Raw genomic sequence first — 27962 nt, forward strand, 5'->3', positions numbered from 1 at the left:
TTCAATTTGGAAGGGTTGCTCCCACCTGCTGCTTCTCCAAATGAATAAAATCCCATCTTGCTCAGATGAGAGTAAGTGACAGTAATTTGTATTCACACAAATTAGTTTTTGCTGCTTCAGTACATTATTTTAAGGAAAGTGAATTTTCATGCAAAATCACGCCATTATCAAGACATGTTTACTTCTATTTCCAATCCATCAGCATGGATCCCTTTACTATAATCCATAGCAAGAGCACTACATTAAAACATCATACAGGTTACCATGTTCAGTAATCCACACCACAGAGTAGTCACAAAGCACTTGCAGCCTTTCGATGCTGTGCACTTAATTACAGATCTTCTTTTTCTATTATTTTGTGAACATTTTCAGACACACAAAAATTGAACTGTACAATGAACACACCTAGATTCTGTAGTTTACATTATTATTAGGGAAAGGCTTATTTGGTTACACAATTCTGGGTATATCCACACTCTGAGGATCAAAAGCAGCACTTACTGTTAGCTTACATAGAGAAATAGAAGTCTGATTCTGATATTAAAGCGTGGAAGAGATTGTTAGCCTTACCCAAGAACTCAGCAACAAAACTGTTATCAAAATGAATTAAGCTTCTTCTAGACTCACCGAAAAGGGAAAACATTTCCATTTCTTCCAAAGAAAATAACTTAAAGACAGAAGTCAGTTAAGCACCATAAAGAAAAATAAATGAAATGGCCTAGACACTGACAAAAACACTATGTTACAAGAAGCAACATTCAGAGGAAAAGGAGTAACTCACTACTGCGCGTGCCACCTGATGCACACTGCTCACCATCCCAAGTGCACACAACACTGTTTCAGAAATTCTCGACTGTTCAGTGCTGATACTGCTAATTCTAGCAGAACATTCACAGGCAGTAAAACCAGTCCCTATGGACACTGTAGTGACAGAAGGCTCAAGCTGGTTGTAACTGGAAGCACATGACCTGGTAAAATATTACTGTCAGCATAGGTAGGAAAGCTCAGAACATTAAAGAATAGATTTCAATTTTCATTCTGCTTAGTTCAAGGTGAAGAAGTCATTTAAATGATTGAACCTGACCAAATGTTGAGACCACTAATAGCCATGTTGTTTATATATAATGCTTTGCTCAAGGAACATAAAACAATTTTAAAACATTATTTTACTTTTCTTCACACTTGAGATAGAAGCCACGAAATATTATTCCCAATTAACACAAATCAGTTCTATGATTTGTTTATGGTCCCAATATGATTCAGATCCATAGCTGGGAATCAAACCCAATGTCCTGATTACCATAAATACCAGGAATATGCTCTCAACCAGCACTAAGTAAAAGAACAGTAACTTTCACAAAATGATGCTCTATTGGTTGAAGCTTAAAGTCTTGCTAATGATTACAGTTACATGCAAAATAAAACAGAATTTGTGTCTGCCGAGATCCGCTATACAGAGCAGCTCTCCCCAGTGCTAAGGTAGATGGTCTTCTCTTCCTAGTTTCCAAAGCCAGGCCTCGGGGAGTGAGGAGTAGAAGGAAGACAGCTTTCTCTGCCAGAGCCTCCTAGCTGAGGTCACAGTCAATCTAGAAGGCTCAGTTTCCACTGGGTTCTTCTGTTGATCTTTGGTGGCATAAAAAGCTCAGCATCTAAAGGAAAGGAAAGAGAAGCTGTAACAGACACACTCTTTCCTGTTGGTGGGAGCTGAGGCAATCGCTCTAAGCTAAAACGAGGCGACTGGGCTTTGCACCTACAAGATGAGCTTCAGAAGCAGAGTTAATGTTCCTGTTACCCTAACAACCTCCTGGTCAGAGCAAACATGACCTAGAGGACCTGCTCCAAAAAGAGGAATTCCACTTGAACTTCATGCAGGTGAGAGGGTTGAAGAAAAACATGCCCACTAACTGATTCAAAGGGAAAGAATATTTTGTATTTCAAATGGGAGAGTGTGGTGGTTGTGGTGATGACAAGGCTGTACACATGTATTAAATTTCATCAAACTTTATACACTTAAAATATCTGTACACTTCACCGTATGTAAAATTTACCTCAATTTTAAGACTTAAAACTGGTGGCATGTTTTCAGTAAGTAAAGCTAACAGACAGAAAAGACTTTAAAAAATAAATAAATAACTAGAAGAGGCAGGTGATACTTGGAGAAAATTTGTCAGATAAAACTTCCAGGCCCTCTTTCAGATACGTTTATGGAGTTATTTAAGTAGGAATAATAAATAATAAGTAGAAACATGAGAAAATACGTAAAGAGGTTCTTTCTTAGTATAAATACCACGTATTAACTTATTGGCAGGAAAGAAACTATTCTGAAAGACTATATGACAGCAAGCCCTGACATGTTTCATATTTCCACGTTTGAATTTCATAGCACAAAGAAAGTCATTTCATAAAAATACTTTGAGGACTTTTACCAATTTTTCCAAGGACTTCTCTTTATCCTTTGATAGTCAAAGCAATTTTGCTATCAACCATAACAAGTCCAACTGGTCTATGATTTAAGCACTACTCTGGTAAAACGTGAATCCATTTTATGAAACGGATTCCATTTTTGCAAGACCTGGAATCAACTTGCGTGGTGCTGCATGGATGGTAAACATGAAGCAATCAGAAAATGCCCCTCAGGTCACTGCTCCCCTGTGGTGTTAGCTGGGCAGGGGCAGGCGAGGAATATGTGAGTGGCACTGATTCTGTGAGTAGCTCATCTGCCCCTTTTTGGGTTATGCTGCTGCTGCTGCTGCTAAGTCGCTTCAGTCGTGTCCGACTCTGTGCCACCCCATAGATGGCAGCCCATCAGGCTCCCCTGTCCCTGGGATTCTCCAGGCAAGAACACTGGAGTGGGTTGCCATTTCCTTCTCCAATACATGAAAGTGAAAAGTGAAAGTGAAGTCGCTCAGTCATGTCCAACTCAGCGACCCCATGGACTGCAGCCTACCAGGCTCCTCCGTCCATGGGATTTTCCAGGCAAGAGTACTGGAGTGGGGTGCCATTGCCTTCTCCGTTTTGGGTTATGAGAACTTCTCTTTTCCTACACAGTCTATACCAGTGTTCCTACACAGGGACATGGATAATATACATAATGAGCTGATGATACATAATACAAATTTGGAGGCTGCTGCTAATGAGCAGCCTAAAAATTTTAAAAGTCTTCAAGGCATAGCTGGGAAATGAAAGTGCTCTTTGATAAAGCCAACTAGACCACCCTAGGGAAAGATGTGTAACTGGACTTGACCTGAAAGCCAGTATCAAGCCAGCAGTGAGGAAAACAGGGGCAAGAAACCACAGCTGGATTAAACACCACACAGCCTGGATTAATTACCAAAGAGCCTCTCTTCTGGGATGAACTGTGAGCATCTCAGAAATCAGTGTGTGTTTTGGGACTGACACCAGAAGCAGCCTGCAGCCTCCAGGAAGAAAGGGACCTAGGGATACAGCAGTTAACTGTCTGGATATATGAGCTTGCTGGTATGGAAGGTGGTAAGTATATTCCTGGTAGCAAAATACACCATTAAGGTTAAACTTGACATGCCTCTCACAAAGCCTACTTCAAATGTCATCAAAATGCTAACACAATATAGCATTTAAATGAAAAACTTTCAGAATGCTGCCTGCCACATGCCAGAAACGCAAACAGCAACTACAGAAACTGCCAACTTTTCGAAGCTGAAAAGAAGTTACCATGCTGGAAGGATCCACATGAAGGGCAAACACTTTGGCACCAAACTGATCCGTCAAAAGTTTTTTTAACCAACTTTGAAAAGAAAGCCTTTAGGGTTTTTAACTTTGAGGAATATGTAACCCCCTACCCCCAAAAATAAGCAGAAACATTTTACGTATAATTCAATAGGAAATGCAGATGAAATGATAACCTTCTTTGGATCTCTTTTCAAATTATACTATCAATCCTCAGGATGACTAAAAAGGTCTGGCTCTTAAGCAAGAAATGTGAAAATGTCCCCAAGACACAATGCAAAACTGCCAAGAGCCAAAACTGATGATTCAGAAGAATTCTTAAATGTATGTGCAATTAGACTGTTTAGACTCAAACTTCAACTGTGATGTACCTGTATGGATGCGTATATGCCACTGCTCTGACAAGTGCGCATGTCACAACAAGTTTTTAAAAAATTATACATTTAATATCACACCGGAGCTCTCATCCCCCAACCCAGGTTCCTAACACTAAAGGATTAAGCTAATTTTACTACAGATAGACTTAGAGGAAAAGTTGCAGTGACTCCCCAATCTCTCCTTATACTACTAACCTCAACACTTACAAAAATATATTTCTTCTGCTTAGTACTATAATAATTTAGAGAGAAAAATACTAACCAAGAACAGGAACTGAAGTCTTCTGTTGTTGGTAAGAGGCCATGATACTATTTGCAGTAGAATTGGGACCTAGAACCTAAGTAGAAAGTAGACTGAATCAGCAAAGATTATTTTATACTTCTGATAACTGCAAATACCTTTGCAGCAATAAGTAGCCCTCCATTTTCATTACGACATCAAACATATATGTCATTTTAATTTGACAGTTTCTCCCGTCTCCATTCAGGCCCTGATATCTCCTGTCTACCAGAAGGTAATCATGGCGGGAAAACAGAAAAGGAAAAGCTCAGTGATAAACGCCTGGTCCTTTCCAAATGAGTGAGCCAGACCCTGGGGAGGGGTACAATAACAGATTACAGAATACACAGAGCACCAGACTGTACTCAAAAATTTGTGAGAATTTTTACATTAAAATAATATGTACACAAAACGGAGGAGAATGCAAGCTTCACGTGTGTTCAAGGTGAACAAGAGACTTCATAGGAATCCCACGCCTGCAGGAGCCTCAGCAGGCACATGCCAGGCCCTCTGCCCTGCCGTCACTCAGCTCTGGCCCGTCCCCTCCTGGCGCACGCCCAGCAGCGATCCACATGCTCAAAGCACTGCCCTGGGACCCATGGTATCCTGCACACGTGACATGACCATGCTTTACCAAGCAGAGCAAAAACACAATTTTCCTGTCATTTCCCCTAAAAGACTCCTAAACTGGTATCTTAGGCGTTAATATGATCTGAATCGATGAGATAAGGGAGGGCCTGGGGAGGCATTGTAAATTGTTAGCTTCAAAATCACAAGTTTTGAAGGTGATCACATTTCTTCTAGCAAATACCTATGATAGTAAATTCGAGTGCTTATGGGAGGCTAACTCTTAGTTGCTTTTAGTTTTTTCTTTTAAATGCTTTGATATCTACCTTGTCATGTAACCTTCAAAACATTCAGTGAAGTATACCAGAGAATATTATTCTCATTTATAACGGAGGAAATCAAGACCCAGTAAGCTCATGTATTTCATAAGGCTATGAGTTGACTTTCGGCCTCTGTCTCAGCTCCAAACCCACCCTTCTGTGCACTGCTTCTGAGGCTGGGACTGTGGGCCTGAGAAAACATCCCTCCTCTGACGGCTGTTATTCTTCAACAAGAGCAGCCGACGGAGAGACAGCCCAAGGCTGGATAGAGGAAGGAGATGGGCTCTGTTCCTTCGTTTGCTTGCTTCCACTCAACAGTGGCTCTTTACCCCACAGCATCTCTTCATTCCAGTTTCCATTTATTTCTATGCACTCTGAACCAGCCTCATCTGCCCCCTCAGAAATACCAGCACGAGATGGCTGCCCCTGCTTCACGGAGCTTCCAGAACCGGCTCTGCAAGGCCCACCTCCAAGCGTCTAAATTCTAAGCATCTCAAACTCTTCTGTCCTTTCATCCCTAGGGGTGAAAGCTGCTGCCCACACTACTGTCTCAGCGTTCCTCTCTGCGCTCCCCTTCTGCCTTTTTGGCCCTCTAGTACTTGGTTAGCCAGTTCCATTTATTAAAAGCTCTGATAAAATATTAGCTGTGGTTTCCGTTGTCCTTAACGGACCCCGACAGACAGACCAGCCTTTCAGAATCAAAAGCAAAATGCTGAGCAACAGACCTGAGCTGTAAGAGACTGTGCAGATATAAACAATAAATAGATGACAAAACATCAGAATTCTTGATGGGACACAAACAGCTTTAACATAATTAGTAATCATGTCATAATAACACAGAAGTGACAAGTCAAATTTACTGCCATTATCTGGGCTTCCTTTAAAGACTTCCAATCCCATCCATAAGTGTGAACAGAGAGGTGAGGGGCCAGTTCCAGTCGACCCTTAACAATTTCACTGAAGGTCAGGGGCAACCATCGGACTCCTATCTTCTCCGTGACAGAGGTTTCATGTGGAAAGAGAACTAAAAGCAAACTCAACCTAAGCCAAGGTGTACGATGAACTACACGGTCAATCACAAAATCTTCTTCCCAACAGCTGCTAAGATAATTAACTGTGTGGTATTTTTAAGAAAAGGAAAATCTTTCGCTTTGACTGCTAAGACACTATGAGAGTAATAATCTGTGAGCGATTTTAACACGAAAAGCACATTGTGTTTTTGAGGAAAACTTACAGGTGTAGCTGAACTCTGCTGGGGGGTGAGAGTCCAAATTTCCGGAAGCGACCTTTCCATTAACTGCAGAGTATCTTCAAAGGCCTTCTGTAATTCCCTTCCTTGCTCATCAAACTCAAAGAGAAAGAGCATCTTTAAAATACGGCATATTTCATCTAGAGAGAAGAAATTTGAGAGAGTGGTTAAGTTGTAATACCAACTCCATTGCTAGAATCCTAACAGAGATTCTTTCCCAAGCAAAGAATATCTAATATCACACAATATCTTCCATATTTTCTCCTTTCTCCTCCAAAGCTAGAATAATTTAACATATCTACTACAAAAAGAAAACAAACCCATGGCAGCCCAAGCAGGAGGTTAGTGTCTCCTCAATCCTTATCCTGGTTTCAGCGATGCATGCGTGTGTGTGCTAGGTCACTTCAGTCATGTCCGACTCTTTCTGACTGTATGGACTGTAGCCCACCAGGCTCCTCTGTCCATGGGGATTCTCCAGACAAAAATACCGGAGTGGGTTGCCATGCCCTCCTCCAGGAGATCTTCCCAACTCAGCGATCGAACCTGCACCTCTTACATCTCCCATATTGGCAGGCAGGTTCTTTACTATTAGCACCATCTGGGAAGCTCCCAGGGAACTTCCCCAAAGGCCAAATAGAAAAATAGATGTCTTTCTCCAGACTAATAAGACTTATTCCCAAGTCCATGATGTAGCAAGTGAAGGGGATGGACTGGATTTTAACCTTTCATCCCAGAGCAAACCTGCTTAACAGTTTAGGCTCTGTGTGGCCTTGGGTAAACTTTTTGACTTTAATGATCGTCCTTCACATCTTGGGTAGATGAATGCCAATGAGAAAGGCCTCTGGGCTGAGAAGTTTTGTTTTACGAATGTGCCCTGAAGTGATGTATTTACTAGGGTTTTTATGTTGGCAAGAATCATCAGTATTGAAAATATACCTTTCAATTTCTCAGTCCCCTGCACCACTTCACTCAATGCCTCCAAAAGGGCCACATCCTCCAGTGGACTCCCCTCCTTGAGGCTGTGCTTCTTCCGCTCCGCTTTGCGTCGATTCTTAGATGACCGCCTGTTAGAAATTAGAGATGTTTTAAAAGGGTCTCTCCTTAAGTCTTTCCCATTAAAATCTGAACAAGACAAGGATGCCCACTCCCAGTACTTCTCTTCAACGCAGTACTGGAAGTCCTAGCCACAGCAATCAGAAAAGAAAAAGAAATGAAAGGTCATTAGGAATTGTCATTAGATAGGGATGATACTATATTTGGAAAACCCTAAGGACTCCACTGGTGATAGAAGCAAGGTCCGATGCTGTAAAGAGCAATACTGCACAGGAACCTGGAATGTCAGGTCCATGAATCAGGGCAAATTGGAAGTGGTCAAACAAGAGATGGCAAGAGTGAACATTGACATTCCAGGAATCAGCGAACTGAAATGGACTGGAATGGGTGAATTTAACTCAGACGACCATTATATCTACTACTGAGGGCAGGAATCCCTCAGAAGAAATGGAGTAGCCATCATGATCAACAAAAGAGTTCGAAATGCAGTACTTGGATGCAATCTCAAAAAAAACAGAATGATCTCTGTTCGTTTCCAAGGCAAACCATTCAATATCACGGTAATCCAAGTCTATGCCCCAACCAGTAACGCTGAAGAAGCTGAAGTTGAACAGTTCTATGAAGACTTACAAGACCTTTTAGAACTAACACCCAAAAAAGATGTCCTTTTCATTATAGGGGACTGGAATGCAAAAGTAGGAAGGCAAGAAACACCTGGAGTAACAGGCAAATTTGGCCTTGGAATACGAAATGAAGCAGGGCAAAGACTAATACAGTTTTGCCAAGAAAATGCTCAGGTCATAGCAAACACCCTCTTCCAACAACACAAGAGAAGACTCTACACATGGACATCACCAGATGGTCAACACCGAAATCAGATTGATTATATTCTTTGTAGCCAAAGATGGAGAAGCTCTATACAGTCAAAAAAACAAGACCAGGAGCTGACTGTGGCTCAGATCATGAACTACTTATTACCAAATTCAGACTTAAACTGAAGAAAGTAGGGAAAACCACTAGACCATTCAGGTATGACCTAAATCAAATCCCTTACGATTATACAGTGGAAGTGAGAAATAGATTTAAGGGCCTAGATCTGATAGATAGAGTGCCTGATGAACTATGGACTGAGGTTCGTGACATTGTACAGGAGACAGGGATCAAGACCATCCCCATGGAAAAGAAATGCAAAAAAGCAAAATGGCTGTCTGGGGAGGCCTTACAAATAGCTGTGAAAAGAAGAGAAGTGAAAAGCAAAGGAGAAAAGGAAAGATATAAGCATCTGAATGCAGAGTTCCAAAGAATAGCAAGAAGAGATAAGAAAGCCTGCCTCAGCGATCAATGCAAAGAAATAGAGGAAAACAACAGAATGGGAAAGACTAGAGATCTCTTCAAGAAAATTAGAGATACCAAGGGAACATTTCATGCAAAGACGGGCTCGATAAAGGACAGAAATGGTATGGACCTAACAGAAGCAGAAGAGATTAAGAAGAGGTGGCAAGTATATACAGAAGAACTGTACAAAAAAGATCTTCATGACCCAGATAATCACGATGGTGTGATCACTGACCTAGGGCCAGACATCCTGGAATGTGAAGTCAAGTGAGCCTTAGAAAGCATCACTACGAACAAAGCTAGTGGAAGTGATGGAATTCCAGTTGAGCTATTCCAAATCCTGAAAGATGATGCTGTGAAAGTGCTGCACTCAATATGCCAGCAAATTTGGAAAACTCAGCAGTGGCCACAGGACTGGAAAAGGTCAGTTTTCATTCCAATCCCAAAGAAAGGCAATGCCAAAGAATGCTCAAACTATCGCACAATTGCACTCATCTCACATGCTAGTAAAGTAATGCTCAAAATTCTCCAAGCCAGGCTTCAGCAATACGTGAACCGTGAACTTCCAGTTGTTTAAGCTGGTTTTAGAAAAGGCAGAGGAACCAGAGATCAAATTGCCAACATCTGCTGGATCATTGAAAAAGAAAGAGAGTTCCAGAAAAACATGTATTTCTGCTTTACTGACTATGCCAAAGCCTTTGACTGTGTGGATCACAATACACTGTGGGAAATTCTGAAAGAGATGGGCATACCAGACCACCTGACCTGCCTCTTGAGAAATCTGTATGCAGGTCAGGAAGCAAAAGTTAGAACTGGACATGGAACAACAGACTGGTTCCAAATAGGAAAAGGAGTATGTCAAGGCTGTATATTGTCACCCTGTTTACTTAACTTATATGCAGAGTACATCATGAGAAACACTGGACTGGAAGAAACACAAGCTGGAATCAAGATTGTTGGGAGAAATATCAATAACCTCAGATATGCAGATGACACCACCCTTATGGCAGAAAATGAAGAGGAACTAAAAAGCCTCTTGATGAAGGTGAAAGAGGAGAGTGAAAAAGTTGGCTTTTAAAGCTCAACATTCAGAAAACGAAGATCATGGCATCTGGTCCCATCACTTCATGGGAAATAGATGGGCAAACAGTGGAAACAGTGGCTGACTTTATTTTTCTGGGCTCCAAAATCACTGCAGATGGTGACTGCAGCCATGAAATTAAAAGACGCTTACTCCTTGGAAGAAAAGTTATGACCAACCTAGATAGCATATTCAAAAGCAGAGACATTATTTTGCGAAGAAAGGTCCGTCTAGTCAAGGCTATGGTTTTTCCATTGGTCATGTATGGATGTGAGAGTTGGACTGTGAAGAAAGCTGAAAGAGTGCTGAAGAATTGATGCTTTTGAACTGTGGTGTTGGAGAAGACTCGAGAGTCCCTTGGACTGCAAGGAGATCCAACCAGTCCATTCTGAAGGAGATCAGCTCTGGGATTTCTTTGGAAGGAATGATGCTAAAGCTGAAACTCCAGTACTTTGGCCACCTCATGCAAAGAGTTGACTCACTGGAAAAGACTCTGATGCTGGGAGGGATTGGGGACAGGAGGAGAAGGGGACGACAGAGGATGAGATGGCTGGATGGCATCAGTGACTTGATGGACATGAGTCTGAGTGAACTCCAGGAGTTGGTGATGGACAGGGAGGCCTGGCGTGCTGCGATTCACGGGGTCGCAAAGAGTCGGACATAACTGAGAGACTGAACTGAACTGAAGGACTCCACATAAAAACTTCTAGATCTGATAAATGAATTCAGCAAAATAGCAAGATAAAAGAATGACATCAGAAATTGGTTGTATTTCTTTACAATAGCAATGAAATATCAGAAAAGAAATGTAAAAAAACAATAGTTTTCAACATCACAGTCCCCAAACCAAAATACTTAAGAATAAACCCGATTAAGGAGATTAAAGACTCATACACTGAGAACTATAAAACATTAAGAAAGGAAACTGAAGATGATTCAAAGATATGGAAAGAAATCCCATGTTCTTGGACTATAAGAATTAACATTGTTAAAATGGCCATATTAGTCAAAGCAATCTACTGATGTAATGCAATCCCTATCAAATGACCCATGACAGTTTCACAGAACTAGAACAAATAATCTCCAAATTCTATGGAACCATAGGTGACCCAGAACTGCTAAAGCAATTCCGAAGAAAAAGAATAAAGCAGGAGGCATAGCCTTCCCAGACTTCAGACACACTCCAGAGCTACAGGAATCAAAACAGCACGGCACTGGCACACAAACAGACATGTGGCTCAGTGGAGCAGGAGAGCGAGCCGAGGAAGAAACCTACACACCTACTACCAGTTAGTCTTCTACAAGAGACTCAGGAATATAAAACGGGAACAAGCCTCTTCAGCAACTGGTGTTGGAAAAGCTGGACAGCCACATGTAAACAGATGCAGTTAAAACATACCCTCTCACTGTACACAGAAATAACCTCAAAATGGCTTAAAGACCTAAACATAATTAAGACAGGACACCATAGGCAAAACATTCTATGACATAAATTGTACCAATGCTTTCTTAGGTCAGTCTCCCAAGGCAATAGAAATAAAAACAAAAGTAAACAAACTTACAAGCTTTTGCACAGCAAAGGAAACCATAAAAAAAAAAAAGAAAACGATCTACGGAATGGGAGAAAAATGTTTGCAGATGATGCAGTAGATAAGGGTTTAATTTCCAAAATACACAAACAGCTCATACTACTCAACAAAAAAACCCAAACAACCCCATCAAAAAATGGGCTAAAGATCTTAATAGACATTTCTCCAAAAAAAACATACAGACAGATGGCCACCAGGCATGTGAAAAGATGCTCATCACTAATTATTACAGAAATGCAAATCAAAACTACAGTGAGGTACCACTTGACACCAGTCAAAATGGTCATCATTAATAAGTCTACAAACAACAAATGCTGAAGAGGGTGTGCCGAAAAGGGAACCCTCCTGTACTCTTGGTGGGAATGTAAGTTTGTACAGCCACTATGGAAACAGTATGGCGGTCCCTCAGAAAACTAAAAAGAGAATTACAATATGATCCAGCAATCCCACTCCTGGGCATATCCTGGAGAAAACTCTAACCCAAAAGACATATGCACCCCTATGTCCATAGCAACACTACTCACAACAGCCCCAAGACATAAACAACCTAAAGATCCACTGACAGATGACTTGATAAAGAAGACGTGGTACATACACACAATGGAATGCTACTCAGACATAAAAAGAATGAAACAATGCCACGTGCAGTATCATGGATGCAAATGGGATTATCAAATTAAGTGAAGTAAGTCAGAAAGAGAAAGAACTAGGGTGTCATGTATACACGGAATCTAACATACAGCACAAATGAACCTATGAAACAGACTCACAGACAGAGAACAGACTTGTGGGTGCCAAGGGGGGGAGAGGGAGACGCATGGACTGTGGGTTTGGGGTTGGTAGATGCAAAGTACTACACTGGAATGGATAAACAACACCCTACTGTATAGCACAGGGAACTATATTCGATATTCTGTGATAAACCACAATGGAAGAAAAGAGAAACAAAGAATGCATATATGTGTATAACTGAATCACTGTGCTGTGCAGCTGAGATCGTCACAACATTGTCAATCATGCCTCAATAAAGAAAAAGAGGACTCTCCTTGTGCTCAGCAGATTAAAGTGAATGTAGCAATAACTATGGTCACCAACTTTTGGGGAAACCGGGGTATATACAGATGGTGCTTGTATTTTGGGGAAAATGGTCAAGGTGTTAAAATGATACATGAAATTCAACTGGTAGCGAAAAGGCAGGAAATAATAAGGAAAGCCCTAAAAAGTGATGCCGGGCCTTGAAGTTTTGATTAAGATGCAGGATACAGGAAGCTTGGGGCTGGTGCACTGGGATGACCCAGAGGGATGGTATGGGGAGGGAGGAGGGAGGGGGGTTCAGGATGGGGAACACGTGTACACCCGTGGCGGATGCATGTTGATGTATGGCAAAACCAATACAATATTGTAAAGTAAAAAAATAAAAATAAAAAAAATAAGATACAGAATAAAATGAGATTACATCTGATAATCACAGCTGGAATAATGAGAACAATCAGCTTCAATTTTGTAGTAAAAAGCAAATAAATTTAAAGGCAACAAAATTAAATTTAAGTAAGAAGACAGACATATCAGATTGGAATTTGAATATCATAAAATGTATAAATGAACCCCACATTCTTTCCTGCCTCAGAGGTCTTTAATTATGCCATTTGTTTCATCTGGGACCCTCATCCCAACTCCCAAAAGCCCAGTCTGGGTGGCTTTCCTGCAGTTTCTGTTTATCCCACCGAATCCCACAGATGTCCACTCTAAATTCCTAAAACACCATTTGGTTTAAATATATCATCATGCATTGTTTTCTGTTTCCCAGGTAAGTCTACAAATTCTTATTAATTCACATCTCCTTAAAAGGTTTCTGTAATATCCACTGCAGCTAGTTCAGTAAACACTTCTGACCAATTGAACTTTGAAGAAGTGTGAACTCGCTTTGCTTTATAATCTTTCTAGTTTTTCAATGCCTACACATTACGTATAGTCACTTAATATTTGTTAAATGAATAAAATCAGATGTTAAATATAAACTGAGTACCCAGTGTAAGTGCCGTTATTAGCAACGGGCAAACACACAGGCCATGAAGCTGCAGCAGAAAACACCTGAAGTCAAGTCTGATCTCTCAGACACGCTGGGAAGGTCCTTACACAACTTCCACAGTCCTCCCCCTCCTGCTGCACTGTCCTGGCGGAAAACTGACCTCTTCACTCCCCTTTCTCCACATCCTCAGGGAACGGTCAGCGTGCTGAATGCACATGATACGTACGCTGATATCCTAGAGTTACTGTGAGAGTATCTGCCACTCAAGTTACTGCCACTCATGACACTGCTGGTTTCAGAGAAGAGATCTGACTCTGGACCGTGGGGTGCTTCATCATCTAGAAAAGAAGAACCAGACACGGAATTGAAAACTCCCTGCAGATAAGGTTCACCTTCAGCAGGGTAAATGAACCCTAGTTATCCAGGTCACCTCTAATGAGGTAGGAAAACCAGTACAGAGCTGATCTAAAATAGGGCACAAATGTGTACAAGTGAGTCACTAGACTGGCACAACGCTGTACATCAGCTATTCTTCAGTAAAAAAAGGAGGTGCTCTCCTTGTGCTCAACAGACTGAAATCAAGGTAGCAGTAACTACTAGTCACCAGTAGATATGAAATACAATTTTACTACTGTAAGCTAGCACTTTACCAAATGTCTTTATTCTTTTCTTAAAGCAAAGGAACTTCTGGAGATGAGGGGATTCATTCTGTAAATACCACAGTCAGTTCCCCTGGCTGGGTGAGTGGGGAGCGTTTGGTAGACCAGTACCCATGACAAAGACACACACACGCCCTTCACAGAGGCCTCAGACTTCCACTTGGCACAGTAACCTCACTGCAGGAGGCACAGGAAGCGGCTAATAAGACCAAGTGTGACGCTGCCCCCAGCACCCCCCCAGCTGCACTGCCTCCAGGCAGGCACTCACCCAGGCTCACGGGCTGGGCCTGCTCCTTCAGCTCTCGTACCACCAGCAGACGTTTCTTATGGCGACTGAATGTGGCTGTCTGAGAGTCCAGAAACGCCATATAATTTTTCTGGGCTGAGGGTGCAGATGGAAAATAATTTAAACATGTTTAAGCAAAGGGAAAAAACTAGAGTGAGGGGTTAGCAAGGGAGTTGGAGCTTAATGAAAAGAAAACAAGTTATCAAGTTTTTCAAGTAAGATTTTTTTCTTTAAATTTAACAGAGAATTAACCAACAATGCTTTTGGAGAATGAACTAGAGATTGAGGTACAAGATCTTAAAGTTCATCAACATCATCCTAGAAAACACTCTACCACTAAACTTGTAAAATCACCTGAATAAGAGTCTTTAATATCTAACGCAAGAGAGGACTGGCAAATAAAAGGAGTGTACAGGAAGCTGTTAACAAAAATAGAAGAAAGTCATGAAATGCTTCCTAAACCTATAAGTATTCGGTCTTTGCTGATGAATAGTCAGCATTTTTCTAGGTTCTCATTAGTGGAAAAAAATTCAAGTAAGAGTGAGCTAGAAGGATTGTTACAGGGCCCAGGAAGATGCTTCCAGGACCCAGGCAGGAGTACGTAAAGAGAATGATACACAGAGAACTCTCCCAGTTTTAAGTTGGACAGGGTAGTAGAGAGCAGACAGGGTAAGAATGTGAATGCATGTTAATGTCAGAAAGGCTAGACATTACTTACAGGGTAGACTGTGCAGGGCTTAAAAGCAACCTCTACTCCCAAAGATGTCTATACGTCAAACTGACATCCTACTCTTCTTACACTTTGCATTTAAGGAATTACAGTGTACACTAGAGTATTCTAGAACTGATTAACATTCATCTGTTATTGATTAACCTTCTGCAAAGGTCCTTTTCATTTTTATTATTTTTTTGGACATGCCGTGCAGCATACAGGATCTTAAGTTGCCCGACAAGGGATTGAGCCTGTGCCCCCAGAACTGGAAGCTGTCTTAACCACAAGGCCATAGGAAAAGCCCTTCTTTTTATTGTAAAAAAAATTTTTATTTTGAAAGTTCAAACCTATTAAAAGTTGCAACAGTTCAATGAATACACACACATACTTCACTTAGATTTATCAATTATTAATATTATTCTATATTTTTGGCTTCCTCTGTTTCTCTCTCCACTCTCTCTCACACACACATAATTATTTTTGTGGAACCCTTTGAGAGGAAGTTACAGATACAATCCTTCCCTCCTAAATACTTTAGCATTTCTCTCTTAAGAATCAGGATATTATGTATATAATCACAATTCAATTATTAAATGCAGAAAATTAACCATTTGATATGATATTATCTAATAGTTCATATGGAAGTTTACCAACTATTCCCCAATGCAAAAATTTTTAATTGTATCTTACCCACAGGTTTTTAACATTCAAATATTTCATGTGTGACTATTTAACATCATCACTGCTACTGTTTAGACACTAAGTCTGTCCAACTCTTCATGACTCCATGGACTGTAGCCTCTCAGGCTCCTTGATCCATGGGATTTCCCAGGCAAGAATACTAGAATGGGCTGTCATTTTTCTTCTCTAGGGGGATCTTCCCGACCCAGGGATCAAACCCATGTCTTCTGTAATGGCAGGCAAATTCTTTACCACTGGAAGCCCATTTAACATAGCACATTTAAAAACCATGGTCAGAATTCAATGATCTCACCCAGGGGAGAACTCTGGTTGACTCAATAAAATGCGTTCGTTCATCACTGACATGATTAAAGGATGTAACAGCAAAGATAGTCCTCTCCCGTCTCCCTCTCCCCCCAGTCTTGATATTTCCAAATCAGGAATTCTTTCTAAAATACAACCCTCACCTTCTAGAATGGAAGGCTTTATGTTGGTTTCTATAATATCTGGTCTGTTATACTTGTGTACCTAAAAGGAAAAATAAGATAATTTTAGGCAGGAAAACTTCAAGTCACTGGAAAGTTAAGATGCTAGGGAATGGATCACTTTCAGAGGCGACCAGGATATTTTCCAGAGGAACAGGCCTACAAGGCGGCCAAAGAAAACCCAAATCGTTGCAGTAAAAATCAGTAACATTTCACGTTTAGAGGACTAATTCCACACCTCAAGAATAAAGTATTTAAATGATTTAAAAAGCACTGCTTATCCTTCGACCAGAACCTGAACTACTTCTACCAAACCTCGGAAGCCTCAGAAGACCAGGGACTCCGGCTGACACTGTGCCCCCCGTGCAGGCCCTCGGTCTGCTGAGCACTCAGGCAGGGAGGAGTTCTGACGGCCTCTTACCAGTCTCAGAGCTTCTTCCCAGGCAGCTCCTTCTAACAGCACGAGCACAGCTTCTTCATGGTCCTGACAAGGGAACATTAAGGAAGATAACAGGTTAATGGGGCAAGCGTGTCAGATGCCACCGTATCAAACTGCAAAAGTACCCAAAGAGCTGCCTCTCTTGCTCACAATCCCAGTTCTCAGCATAGGGTCTGGCCTAGAGCGGATGCTTGATAGATGCTGATGTAAAAGACAAATGAGTGTCAATTCTCGAAATGACCACAAAACACAAGGTGAACATCATCTCTCTACATCCCTGAGCACTGAAACCACGAGAGAGACTGTTAGAAATGCCCATTTCCCCAGCTGCACCTCCAAGTCTGATTCAGGAGATTTAGGTGGGCTCCTGAATTAACAAGACCACACTTTGAAAAAAGGGTAGCCTAGAACTGTAACCTTCCAAACCTTTTTTTTTTTAATGCTTATTTTTTTCTCTTTGTATTTCAAACAACTTCAAACCTATAAAAAACTGAAATTAGTAGACATGTATATCCTACAGTCTTTAAGCCATTTGTGATGCTTACATACTTACCACTAAGAACTTTTGATTATGTACCCTAATATATAATTACGTTCTTAAAAAGCACATAAAACAAAACACGTTTTTAAAAGATGAAATAAGAGACAACTGGCTGGATTTCTTCAAGTAATCTCTATCATAAAAAAAGGTTTGTATAAACTAGATAAAAAGGGATTTAAAGAACGTAAGATAATGAATGCAATACATAGACCCAGGAGGAATCTAATTTGTATCGATCTACTATAAACAACTTTGGAATATTGAGGGAACTTAACTTTTCATTATTGGATAAATTAAAATGTGTCAACATGGAGAGAGGAAGATTATAGCAAAACAAACCAAATTTACAAACAGTATACTTTCATTTTGGTGAAAAAGTACATCTATGTGTATTGTGTGTGTGCATGCATGCACGTGCGTGCCTGTGTATGGGTGTGAGTAGGGAAGACAAAGAGGAGAGAGGAAACTCTAGAAAGAAACAGTCACACAGAGTCGGACACGACTGAAGCGCTTAGCATGCATGCTCAAACTACCGCACAATTCCACTCATCTCACACGCTAGTTAAGTAATGCTCAAAATTCTCCAAGCCAGGCTTCAGCAATACGTGAACCGTGAACTTCCAGATGTTCAAGCTGGTTGTAGAAAAGGCAGAGGAACCAGAGATCAAATTGCCAACATCTGCTGGATCATAGAAAAAGCAAGAGAGTTCCAAAAAAACATCTATTTTTGCTTTATTGACTATGCCAAAGCCTTTGACTGTGTGGATCACAATAAACTGTGGGAAATTCTGAAAGAGATGGGCATACCAGACCACCTGACCTGCCTCTTGAGAATCCTATATGCAGGTCAGGAAGCAACAGTTAGAACTGGACATGGAACAACAGACTGGTTCCAAATAGGAAAAGGAGTTCGTCAAGGCTGTATATTGTCACCCTACTTATTTAACTTCTATGCAGAGTACATTATGAGAAATGCTGGGCTGGAAGAAGCACAAGCTAGAATCAAGATTGCTAGGAGAAATATCAATAACCTCAGATATGCAGATGACACCACCCTTATGGAAGAAAATGAAGAGGAACTCAAAAGCCTCTTGATGAAGGTGAAAGAGGAGAGTGAAAAAGTTGGCTTAAAACTCAACATTCAGAAAACTAAGATCATGGCATCTGGTCCCATCACTTCATGGGAAATAGATGGGGAAACAGTGGAAACAGTGTCAGACTTTATTTTTTTGGGCTCCAAAATCACTGCAGATGGTGGCTGCAGCCATGAAATTAAAAGACGCTTACTCCTTGGAAGGAAAGTTATGACCAACCTAGATAGCATATTCAAAAGCAGAGACATCACTTTGCCAACAAAGGTCCGTCTAGTCAAGGCTATGGGTTTTCCAGTAGTCATATATGGATGTGAGAGTTGGACTGTGAAGAAAGCTGAGCACTGAAGAATTGATGCTTTTGAACTGTGGTGTTGGAGAAAACTCTTGAGAGTCCCTTGGACTGCAAGGAGATCCAACCAGTCCATTCTGAAGGAGATCAGCCCTGGGATTTCTTTGGAAGGAACAATGCTAAAGCTGAAACTCCAGTACTTTGGCCACCTCATGCGAAGAGTTGACTCATTGGAAAAGACTGATGCTGGGAGGGATTGGGGGAAGGAGGAGAAGGGGACGACAGAGGATGAAATGGCTGGATGGCATCATTGACTCGATGGACGTGAGTCTGAGTGAACTCCGGGAGTTGGCGATGGACAGGGAGGCCTGGCGTGCTGCAGTCCATGGGGTCACAAAGACTTGGACACGACTGAGCGACTGAATTGAACTGAACTGATGCATGAGTGGTAGGAATGAGGTGTTTTTATTTTCTTGTATTTGCTTTTAGTATTTTAAACAATCTATATACGTATATACTACTTTAAATAAGTTACTTTTAACTAAGAAGGCTAAATAAACATTTTCTTCCCAGACCCCAAAGGATCATTTCAGGCCTATACCATATGTCCCAAAGAAACACAGTATATGTGTTTTGCTTGACCGGCAATGTGTGTGTGTGTTATTGACATAAAATTCATATATTAATAACATACAATGAATAATTTTAAAGTGTATAATTTTAAATATACGCTTATATTTAAAGTGTATATTTAAATATAACTCATATTTAAAGTGTATACACACTATATCACAATGTTGTGTAATCACAAGCTCTCCCTACTTTCAAAATTTTTTTTATCATCACATAAATACACTTCATATCCATTAACCAATCCCGCCGTATTTTCCACTCCTCTCACCCCCTGGTAACTTCTAATCTGCTTTTTGTCTCTCTGGATTTGCATAGTCTGGATATACTATATAAAAAGAGCCATATAATAGGTGACTTTTTGTGCCTGACTTCTTTTATTAAGCACATGTTTTAAAGATTCATCAGTTCTTTGTTCCTTTTTCCTCCCCTTTTTTGACTATAGCAAAATTCAATATAAAATGTACCCTTTTAGCCATGTAATGTATAGTTCAAGGGCATCAAGCAAATTCACATTGTTGTGAAACCACCACTACTACCAATTTACAAAACTTTTACCTTGCAAAAAGGAAATTCTATATCCATGAAACAATAAATCCCTTCTCTCCCTACCCCCCACCTTCAGCAACCATCGTTCTACTGTGTCTCTATGAATCTGACTACTCTAGGTACCTCACGTAAGTAGAATTATACAATATTTGTCCTTTTATATCTAATTTATTTCATTCAGCATAATCTTTCCAAGTTTTATCTAAGCTGTAGCATGCACCAATTTTTCATTATTTTTTGACTGAATAATATTCCTTCCTACGTGTGTACGTGTTCAGTTCAGTCATTCAGTCGTGTCCGACTTTTTGCGACCCCTTGAACCACAGCATGCCAGGCCTCCCTGTCCATCACCAACTCCCGGAGTCCACCCAAACTCATGTCCACTGAGTCGCTGATGCCATCCAACCATCTCATCCTCTGTCGTCCCCTTCTCCTCCTGCCCTCTATCTTTCCCAGCATTAGGGTCTTTTCCAATGAGTCAGCTCTTCGCGTTAGGTGGCCAAAGTATTGGAGTTTTAGCTTCAGCATCAGTCCTTCCAATCAACACCCAGGACTGATCTCCTTTAGAATGGACTGGTTGGATCTCCTTGCAGTCAAAGGGACTCTCAAGAGTCTTCTCCAATACCACAGTTCAAAAGAATCAATTCTTCAGCACTCAGCTTTCTTTATAGTCCAACTCTCACATCCATACATGACTACTGGAAAAACCACAGCCTTGACTAGATGGACCTTTGTTGGCAAAATAATGTCTCTGTTTTTTAATATCCTGTCTAGGTTGGTCATAACTTTCCTTCCAAGGAGTAAGTGTCTTTTAATTTCATGGCTGCAGTCACCATCTGCAGTGATTTTGGAGGCCAGAAAAATAAAGTCAGCCACTGTTTCCCCATCTATTTGCCATGAAGTGATGAGACCGGATGCCATGATCTTAGTTTTCTGAATGTTGAGCTTTAAGCCAACTTTTTCACTCTCCTCTTTCAGTTTCATCAAGAGGCTCTTTAGTTCCTCTTCACTTTCTGCCATAATGGTGGTGTTATCTGCATATCTGACGTTATTGATATTTCTCCCAGAAATCCTGATTCCAGCTTGTGCTTCCTCCAGCCCAGCGTTTCTCATGATGTACTCTGCATAGAAGTTAAATAAGCAGGGTGACAGTATATAGCCTTGACGTACTCCTTTTCCTATTTGGAACCAGTCTGTTGTTCCATAACTGTTGCTTCCTGACCTGCATACAGATTTCTCAAGAGGCAGGTCAGGTGGTCTGGTATTCCCATCTTTTTGAGAATTTTCCACAATTTCTTGTGATTCACACAGTCAAAGGCTCTCGCATAGTCACTAAAGCAGAAGGAGATGTTTTTCTGGAACTCTCTTGTGTATGTGTACATATATCATATTGTTCACAGCAGCACTATCCACAATAGCCAAGATACAGAAACAACCTAAATGTCCATCAACAGATGCACGGATGAAGAAGCTGTGGTCCACATACACAATGGGATACTACTCAGCCATGACAAAGAACGAACCAATGCCATGTGCAGCAACATGCATGCACTAGAGATCACCATACTCCAAAGTCAGAAAGACAAACTCCACATGGTATCACTTATATGGAGTCTAAAATATGACACCAATGAACCTATCTATGAAACAGAAACACACTCACACTTACACAACAGGTGTGCCGCTGCCAAGGAGGGCAGGCGAGGGATGGAGCAGGAGCGGGGCGAGCAGAGGAAAGCCATTACATATGATGGATAGACAGCAGGGTCCTACTGCATCGTGCACAGAGCTGTCGACATGTTCAGTATCCAATGATAAACCAGAGTGGAAAAGAATATAAAAAAGGAATGTATATACACACACACACACACACACATATATAAAACCAAATCACTTTCCTGTATATTACCACAACATTGTAAATCAACTATACTTCAATAAAAAAAGAAGGAAAAAAAAAAAAGTCAATGCAATTCACCCTATCTTAGTTTAAGAGTCATTTGGCAAAATTTAATACCCATTCATGATTAAAGAGTCTCAGAACCAGAAACAGAAGAGAATTTTCTCAACCCAAGATGGGGAGGATTGGCAATTTTTTTTCCATAAAAGGTGAGACAGTTAATATTTTAGGCTTTTTGGGACAGACTGTTACAAGTCCTCAAACAGTTGTTTTAAGTGCAACAGCAGCCACACACAATGTATAAACAACTGGTGGGGCTATGTTCCAATAAAACTTTATTTATAAAACAGGTGGTCAGCTAGCTTTGGCCCCAAGGTTGTAGTTTGCCAAATCCAATAAGAGGCTTACCAGTTTCTCACATCTATTGAACAAACAACTCCTTTGCCAAAAACTAGCAAACATCACACATAGGGTTGAAAGACTGAATTTCTCTAGCTAATATCACTCACTGTAGACAAGACCAAGAGTTAAAAACTCTATAGGGGTCCATACTTAGGGAGATGCTACATTTTTATGAGTTCTTACCTCCAGGAGCCTTAAGAGAATTTCTCATAGTGAATGCGAGGAAATATCCTCATATTTCTAGCAGGGGGAAGTTTGAAAAAGGAGACGTGAAAATATACCCAAAGCATGCTGATTTTAACAAGACCTGCTCTCAAGAGAAAATATTTTGCCAGAGCCTAATCAAAGAAGGTTTCACCAGGACCTCCAATGTCGGGACAGGGAAATACCCAACTCTGGCCCACTCTAACTTTCCTGTCCTACTGAGGGGTGAAAAAAACTGACAAGCCCTGGTGAAGTTCACAGCTGAAGCACATACTCAAAGACTGAGGCCTAATCACAGGACTAGAGAACACGTCTCCTCCTACCCAAACCCCAGCCTCATCACATCACTAAAGGCCTCTGATCAAATTTCCTTTTACCCAGGTATCACATTAGGCTTTTGACAAAAAATTACAAGGCATTTTTAAAAAGGGATAAAAATGCAGTTTGAAGAGTCAGAGCAAGCATCAGAACCAGACACTGATATGGCAGGTATCTTGAGATTATGAGGCTGGGAATTAAAAAATGAGTATGATAAATATGATAACACCTCAAATGGAAACAAGAGACAACATGCAAGGACAGATGGGTAACGAGACCAGAGACAGAGAAATCCTAAGAATCAAAGAGAAATGTTAGAAATCACAAGCAAGCCTCCTTTCCACTTAATTAACCATCTTCAGTGGGATATGTCTTCATGTTTTCAGTTGAATCACCATATTCTCTTTCTAGGATCTAGTGATATCAAATTTTAGTTATCTTCTTTCACTCGTCCTTATTACACGAAAGACAATGAAGCATTATAAAAGCATCATTTAGTTATGCAAGTGTGCCTGCTAGTAACACTTTCTCATGAAAGGCCAAAACTCTAGAAGGAAGGAATCCCTGGTAACAGGTGTATGCCTGTGTCCTTTGAGTCTGTGGCCCATGACAATGCATGGATTTACTATTTTCATAATAAATCTACAATTCTATCAAAAGCTGGTATGGATACTTTATAATCTGCTGGAAAACTGGAACCCAAAAAGTTGCCTGAGGTAAAAGAGACATTTCCAACAGAGACAATGGGAGTGAAAGCCAAAAAAGGAGGTCTCAAGTTCAATCACTTTGGTTTAGAATGGTCTTTTCTCATTGTTCCTACTTTGGTATGTTAATGTAAAAAATATAACTGCCTTATGATTTAATTTCTATTTTCCACCAAGGTCAAGCCACTAGTGCATATTAGAGTTCTTTGGTATTCTACCTCACAGAAATTACAATTATTTAGAGAAGGCAATGGCACCCCACTCCAGTACTCTTGCCTGGAAAATCCCATGGACGGAGGAGCCTGGTGGGCTGCAGTCCATGGGGTCGCTAATAGTCGGACACGACTGAGTGACTTCACTTTCACTTTTCACTTTCCTGCATTGGAGAAGGAAATGGCAACCCACTCCAGTGTTCTTGCCTGGAGAATCCCACGGACGAGGGAGCCTGGTGGGCTGCCGTCTATGGGGTCGCACAGAGTCAGACACGACTGAAGCGACTTAGCAGCAGCAGAGATATACTGAATTTAGATTTCCAAGTTAAGTAGGCAAGATGGAAGACCTTCAAGGGAAATACTATCTCTGGATTTCCTGAATACCCACAGTCCCTTCTTTTCATGATTGCTAAGGTACAAATGGGAAATAATGACTTGGTGTGTGTGCGTTGCGGGGGTGTGAGTAGAAGGGAAGAACTGAGCGTACTGTTTACCTGAGCGTACTGTTCCAAAACTGTGGCTGCATCGCTGTGTTTCCTCTGCTCAACTAGCTTTCCTGCAAAGACAACAATAAGCATTTGACTCTCACAGTTGGCTAAAACATTACCAAAACACAAGTGGAAGTGGTTTTCAGTGGTACTATTTAAATCAAAATGGTCTCCGACATAATGGAGATTGAGCTCTGCAGAGCATACACTCAAAATGAGCTGCTTTAAAATAGCATTTACAAAAGTGTTCCCCAAGATTGTTCAAAGAACAATGAAAGGCAGGACCAAGAAACCATTCTCAGGTCAAGCATGTTTGTGAAGCACTGGGTAAGACAAGAGCTGACCATTCTTTTGCTGACATGCTTCATTAGTATGTCTAGATGTGTGTGCTCAGTCATGTTCAACTCTTTGCAACCACATGGACTTTAGACCGCCAGGCTCCTCAATCCATGGGATCTTCCAGGCAAAAATACTAGAGTGGGTTGCCATTTCCTCCTCCAGGGAACTTCCTGACTCAGGGATCTAACCTGTATGTCCTGCATTGGCTGGCAGATTCTATACCACTGAGCCACCTAATGCATTATGTCTTTTTTGCATCAAGCAAAGTATTAACACTTTGTGAATTTCTATGAGAGATATAGGCAGGAATACCAGAGTCCTATCCTAAAGTGGCAGTTAAAATCTAAATTTAGCATGGGATGTGAAAATCACATATAGTCAAAATCATTCAGGAATAAATGCTTAAAAAGGTTTCATATGGAAACTGACCTAGCACTCTCACTGATCCATTTCTTCCTCTAATAGGAAGATGCTGCTGTTGCCTTGGTTGAGCACTAGATGGGGGTGGTTGGCATCTGTCAGGAATGTGGCAGTATCTCTAGATTTGAGAATCGCTCTTGGTCCAGTTGAGTGGGAGTGTGCCTTGATGAGAGGCACATAGAAACCAAAGTTAACTAAGGGGCTGGCAGATTCATGTCTTCTATTTCATGCTAATTCCAGGGCATATTATCATTTACAAAACCAGGAAGAGTCACCGCCACTAAACAGCTATCTTTTCTCTCTTTTGGTGACTTGTGTAAACTGCCTAAGTTAAATGTACAAATGAAGTGACTCCACCTTATAACAGTTCCCAAAAATCTTTGGCCACTCTCTTCTCCACCTTTTTCTGCTAAACATCTGGAAAAACTAGGTATATTGCACTATAAGGCATGAAAAACAGGAAGCTAAGAGTCACAAAAAATGTAAGATAACAGACCCCAAGAACAGAGCTGGAAAGTATAAGCAAATAACAAGTTTCTAGAGCAGAAGTATCAATGGAGCCAGAATGAAGAGTTTTAACAGGACTCAAATAAGGACTTCTCAATACTTGTAAAAAGACTTCAGCTTGGAAATTGAAAGGGCTTATAGAAGAGTCTACAGAACCAATATGCTGAGCTACCAGGGAAGCCCATCTAATAACCAGAAAATGCCAGAAAAAGAAAAGTCATAATCTCACACTTTTTAATCCCAAGGGGGGAAAAAACAAAGTGAAATAACGAAATAGAATATGTTCATACGTTTAAGAGGCTGTAATTTGACATTTTTCTCAGGACTGTTTTGGGGGAAATCATAACTATTTACAAGACTCTTGAAAAATAGGGGGAAAATATACCAGTCACTCACTTCAAACATGATTGAAAGGGCCAGCGCCCCACCTGTCTCTCCTGGGCGCTCTGGGTGCCACTCCACTCTAAGAAACCAGACTCTGCAATAGCCTTGCCTCTGGTTACACACCCCGAAACAGCTAAACTGGCTCTGCTTTCGGACTGCTTATACATTTGGCCTCATTTCTGAAAACCGCCATTATGTTTTCGTTTTCCAACAATCTACTGTCTGTATTTGAATGGCTCCATCCCAAAATTCATCTTTACATTCTTATAGGGCACCTGGCTACCCAGCTACACTGTACCAAGTGTACCTATAAGGTGTGCTGCTGCTACTGCTGCTAAGTCGCTTCAGTGGTGTCCGACTCTGTGAGACCCCATAGACGGCAGCCCACCAGGCTCCCCCGTCCCTGGGATTCTCCAGGCAAGAACACTGGAGTGGGTTGCCATTTCCTTCTCCAATGCATGAAAGTGAAAAGTGAAAGTGAAGTCGCTCAGTCATGTCCAACTATTAGCGACCCTATGGACTGCAGCCTACCAGGCTCCTCTGTCCATGGGATTTTCCAGGCAAGAGTACTGGAGTGGGGTGCCATTGCCTTCTCCGTATAAGGTGTGAGTTTCAGTGAATGAGATGGAGAAGGAGGGTTAGCCAAGTCATTGCCAACTTAAAGTTCAGTGTTCCTGGGACTTCCCTGGTGCTCTTGTGGCTAAGACTCTGCACTCCCAATGCAGGGGGGCCAGGTCTGGTCCCTGTTCAGGGAACTAGATCCCACATGCCACGACTAAGACCTGCAGCATCCAAATAACTAAAAATATTAATAAATAAATAAGTATTAAAAAAAAGGTTAAAGTGTTCTCTTATGACTCCAGCTTTTCCCTTCCCCGAGGACTGGAACACAGATATGGACAAAATCCAACTTCAACTACTGCCGAAAAGACGGCAGATGTGCACTGTGGGAAGACCTGCCAGAACTGCGAGACAGAGACGTGAGCTGCTTTCCCTGTCATGCCGTCGTATCTGGGGACTCCTGTAGCAGTTCAACTTTTACTCTACCTAGTAAGCCATTCCAAATTAATTTTTATCAGTGCCTTTTTGGGGGCATCAAAGTGGGCTGCCTTACAGGTATTTGCAAAAATTCCAAACGAAACCAAAGAAACACAAACGCTTAGGGAAGTTCTTGTTTGGGAGAACCTTAACGACCGTGTTTACCTGCCAGAGTCCTGCCCAGGCCAGCCAGCTGCTCTGCGGTCAAGTGAAGCTGGGCCGCTGCACAGAGCGCTTGCTGCCAGCTGCCACAGGCCAGAAAGGCGCTGAGAGCTTTCTCGTGAGCACCGCAGCGGGCGAACACGAGCCCTGCCGGCTCATGGAGGTGCTCCTGCAGCAGGTGTTCCCCGTAAGCAATGCTGATGTCCTGGGACAGGAGGAGACACAGGGTCAGTGAGGAGAGGTGGTAACTTGTTCTTTAAATCTCCAGGGAAGGCTGTCTTGGTCATTTTACTTGAAATTCCTTGGAATTACTTAGAAAAACCCTGTGGATGACTAGTGAATTCAATCTTTTTTTCATTCAAAACCTTACCGAGGATATGCTGTTTGTTCATCCAACAAATAATTACTGAGTACTATTCAGGGCAGTGGGAGTAACACAGCAATGCAAAAAATATAACAAAGGAAAAAAAAAAAAACCAGCCAACCAGACATAAAAAAACACTAACGAGAACCATGATCAAGCTACTGTTATGATGGTGAATGAGAACATACTTAATAAACCTGATATGGTCAACAATATAATGGCAGACAGTGGTAAAGGGACAGAGTCATGGGAATTCTATTTCAGAGGGCTGTGAGGAGAAGCCGTGTGGAGAGTTAAGGGAGACTATTCTGTGCCAAGAGCACAGAAGGCACCGTGGCGATCAGGCAGGAATGGGTATGGAACACACAGGTCGGAATAACAAGGCCAGTACGACTGAAGCAGAGAGTGCACAGGAGAGGAACAGATAATGAACATGAGAGCAAAGAGGCGGCCTTTGGCCAAATTCTCTGTTCCCCAAGCTCAGCATTAGGCAGGGAAACAGAGGGAAATAACATGGGGTCCCTGCCCCTAAGGGAACCCACAGCCTGGTGGGGGAAAAAAATCAGTACA

General features: G+C 41.4%; 1 protein-coding gene across 1 annotated transcript in view; it reads right to left on the bottom strand.

Moving 5' to 3' along the window:
* Positions 1-156: 156 nt before the first annotated feature.
* Positions 157-27962, bottom strand: part of ELP1 (elongator complex protein 1) — a 62945-nt gene continuing 35139 nt past the window's right edge. The window contains exons 28-37 of the mRNA XM_027550455.1: positions 27032-27233; positions 24185-24246; positions 16830-16892; positions 16391-16451; positions 14513-14626; positions 13812-13923; positions 7435-7562; positions 6484-6638; positions 4345-4420; positions 157-1649 (exon numbers count right to left, since the gene is read on the bottom strand). Of these exons, the coding sequence (XP_027406256.1) occupies positions 1582-1649; positions 4345-4420; positions 6484-6638; positions 7435-7562; positions 13812-13923; positions 14513-14626; positions 16391-16451; positions 16830-16892; positions 24185-24246; positions 27032-27233 (1041 nt within the window). The 3' untranslated portion in view covers positions 157-1581. The remainder of the gene's footprint in view (positions 1650-4344; positions 4421-6483; positions 6639-7434; positions 7563-13811; positions 13924-14512; positions 14627-16390; positions 16452-16829; positions 16893-24184; positions 24247-27031; positions 27234-27962) is intronic.

This window comes from Bos indicus x Bos taurus, chromosome 8, assembly GCF_003369695.1.
Source record: "Bos indicus x Bos taurus breed Angus x Brahman F1 hybrid chromosome 8, Bos_hybrid_MaternalHap_v2.0, whole genome shotgun sequence".
Lineage (NCBI taxonomy): Eukaryota > Metazoa > Chordata > Mammalia > Artiodactyla > Bovidae > Bos > Bos indicus x Bos taurus.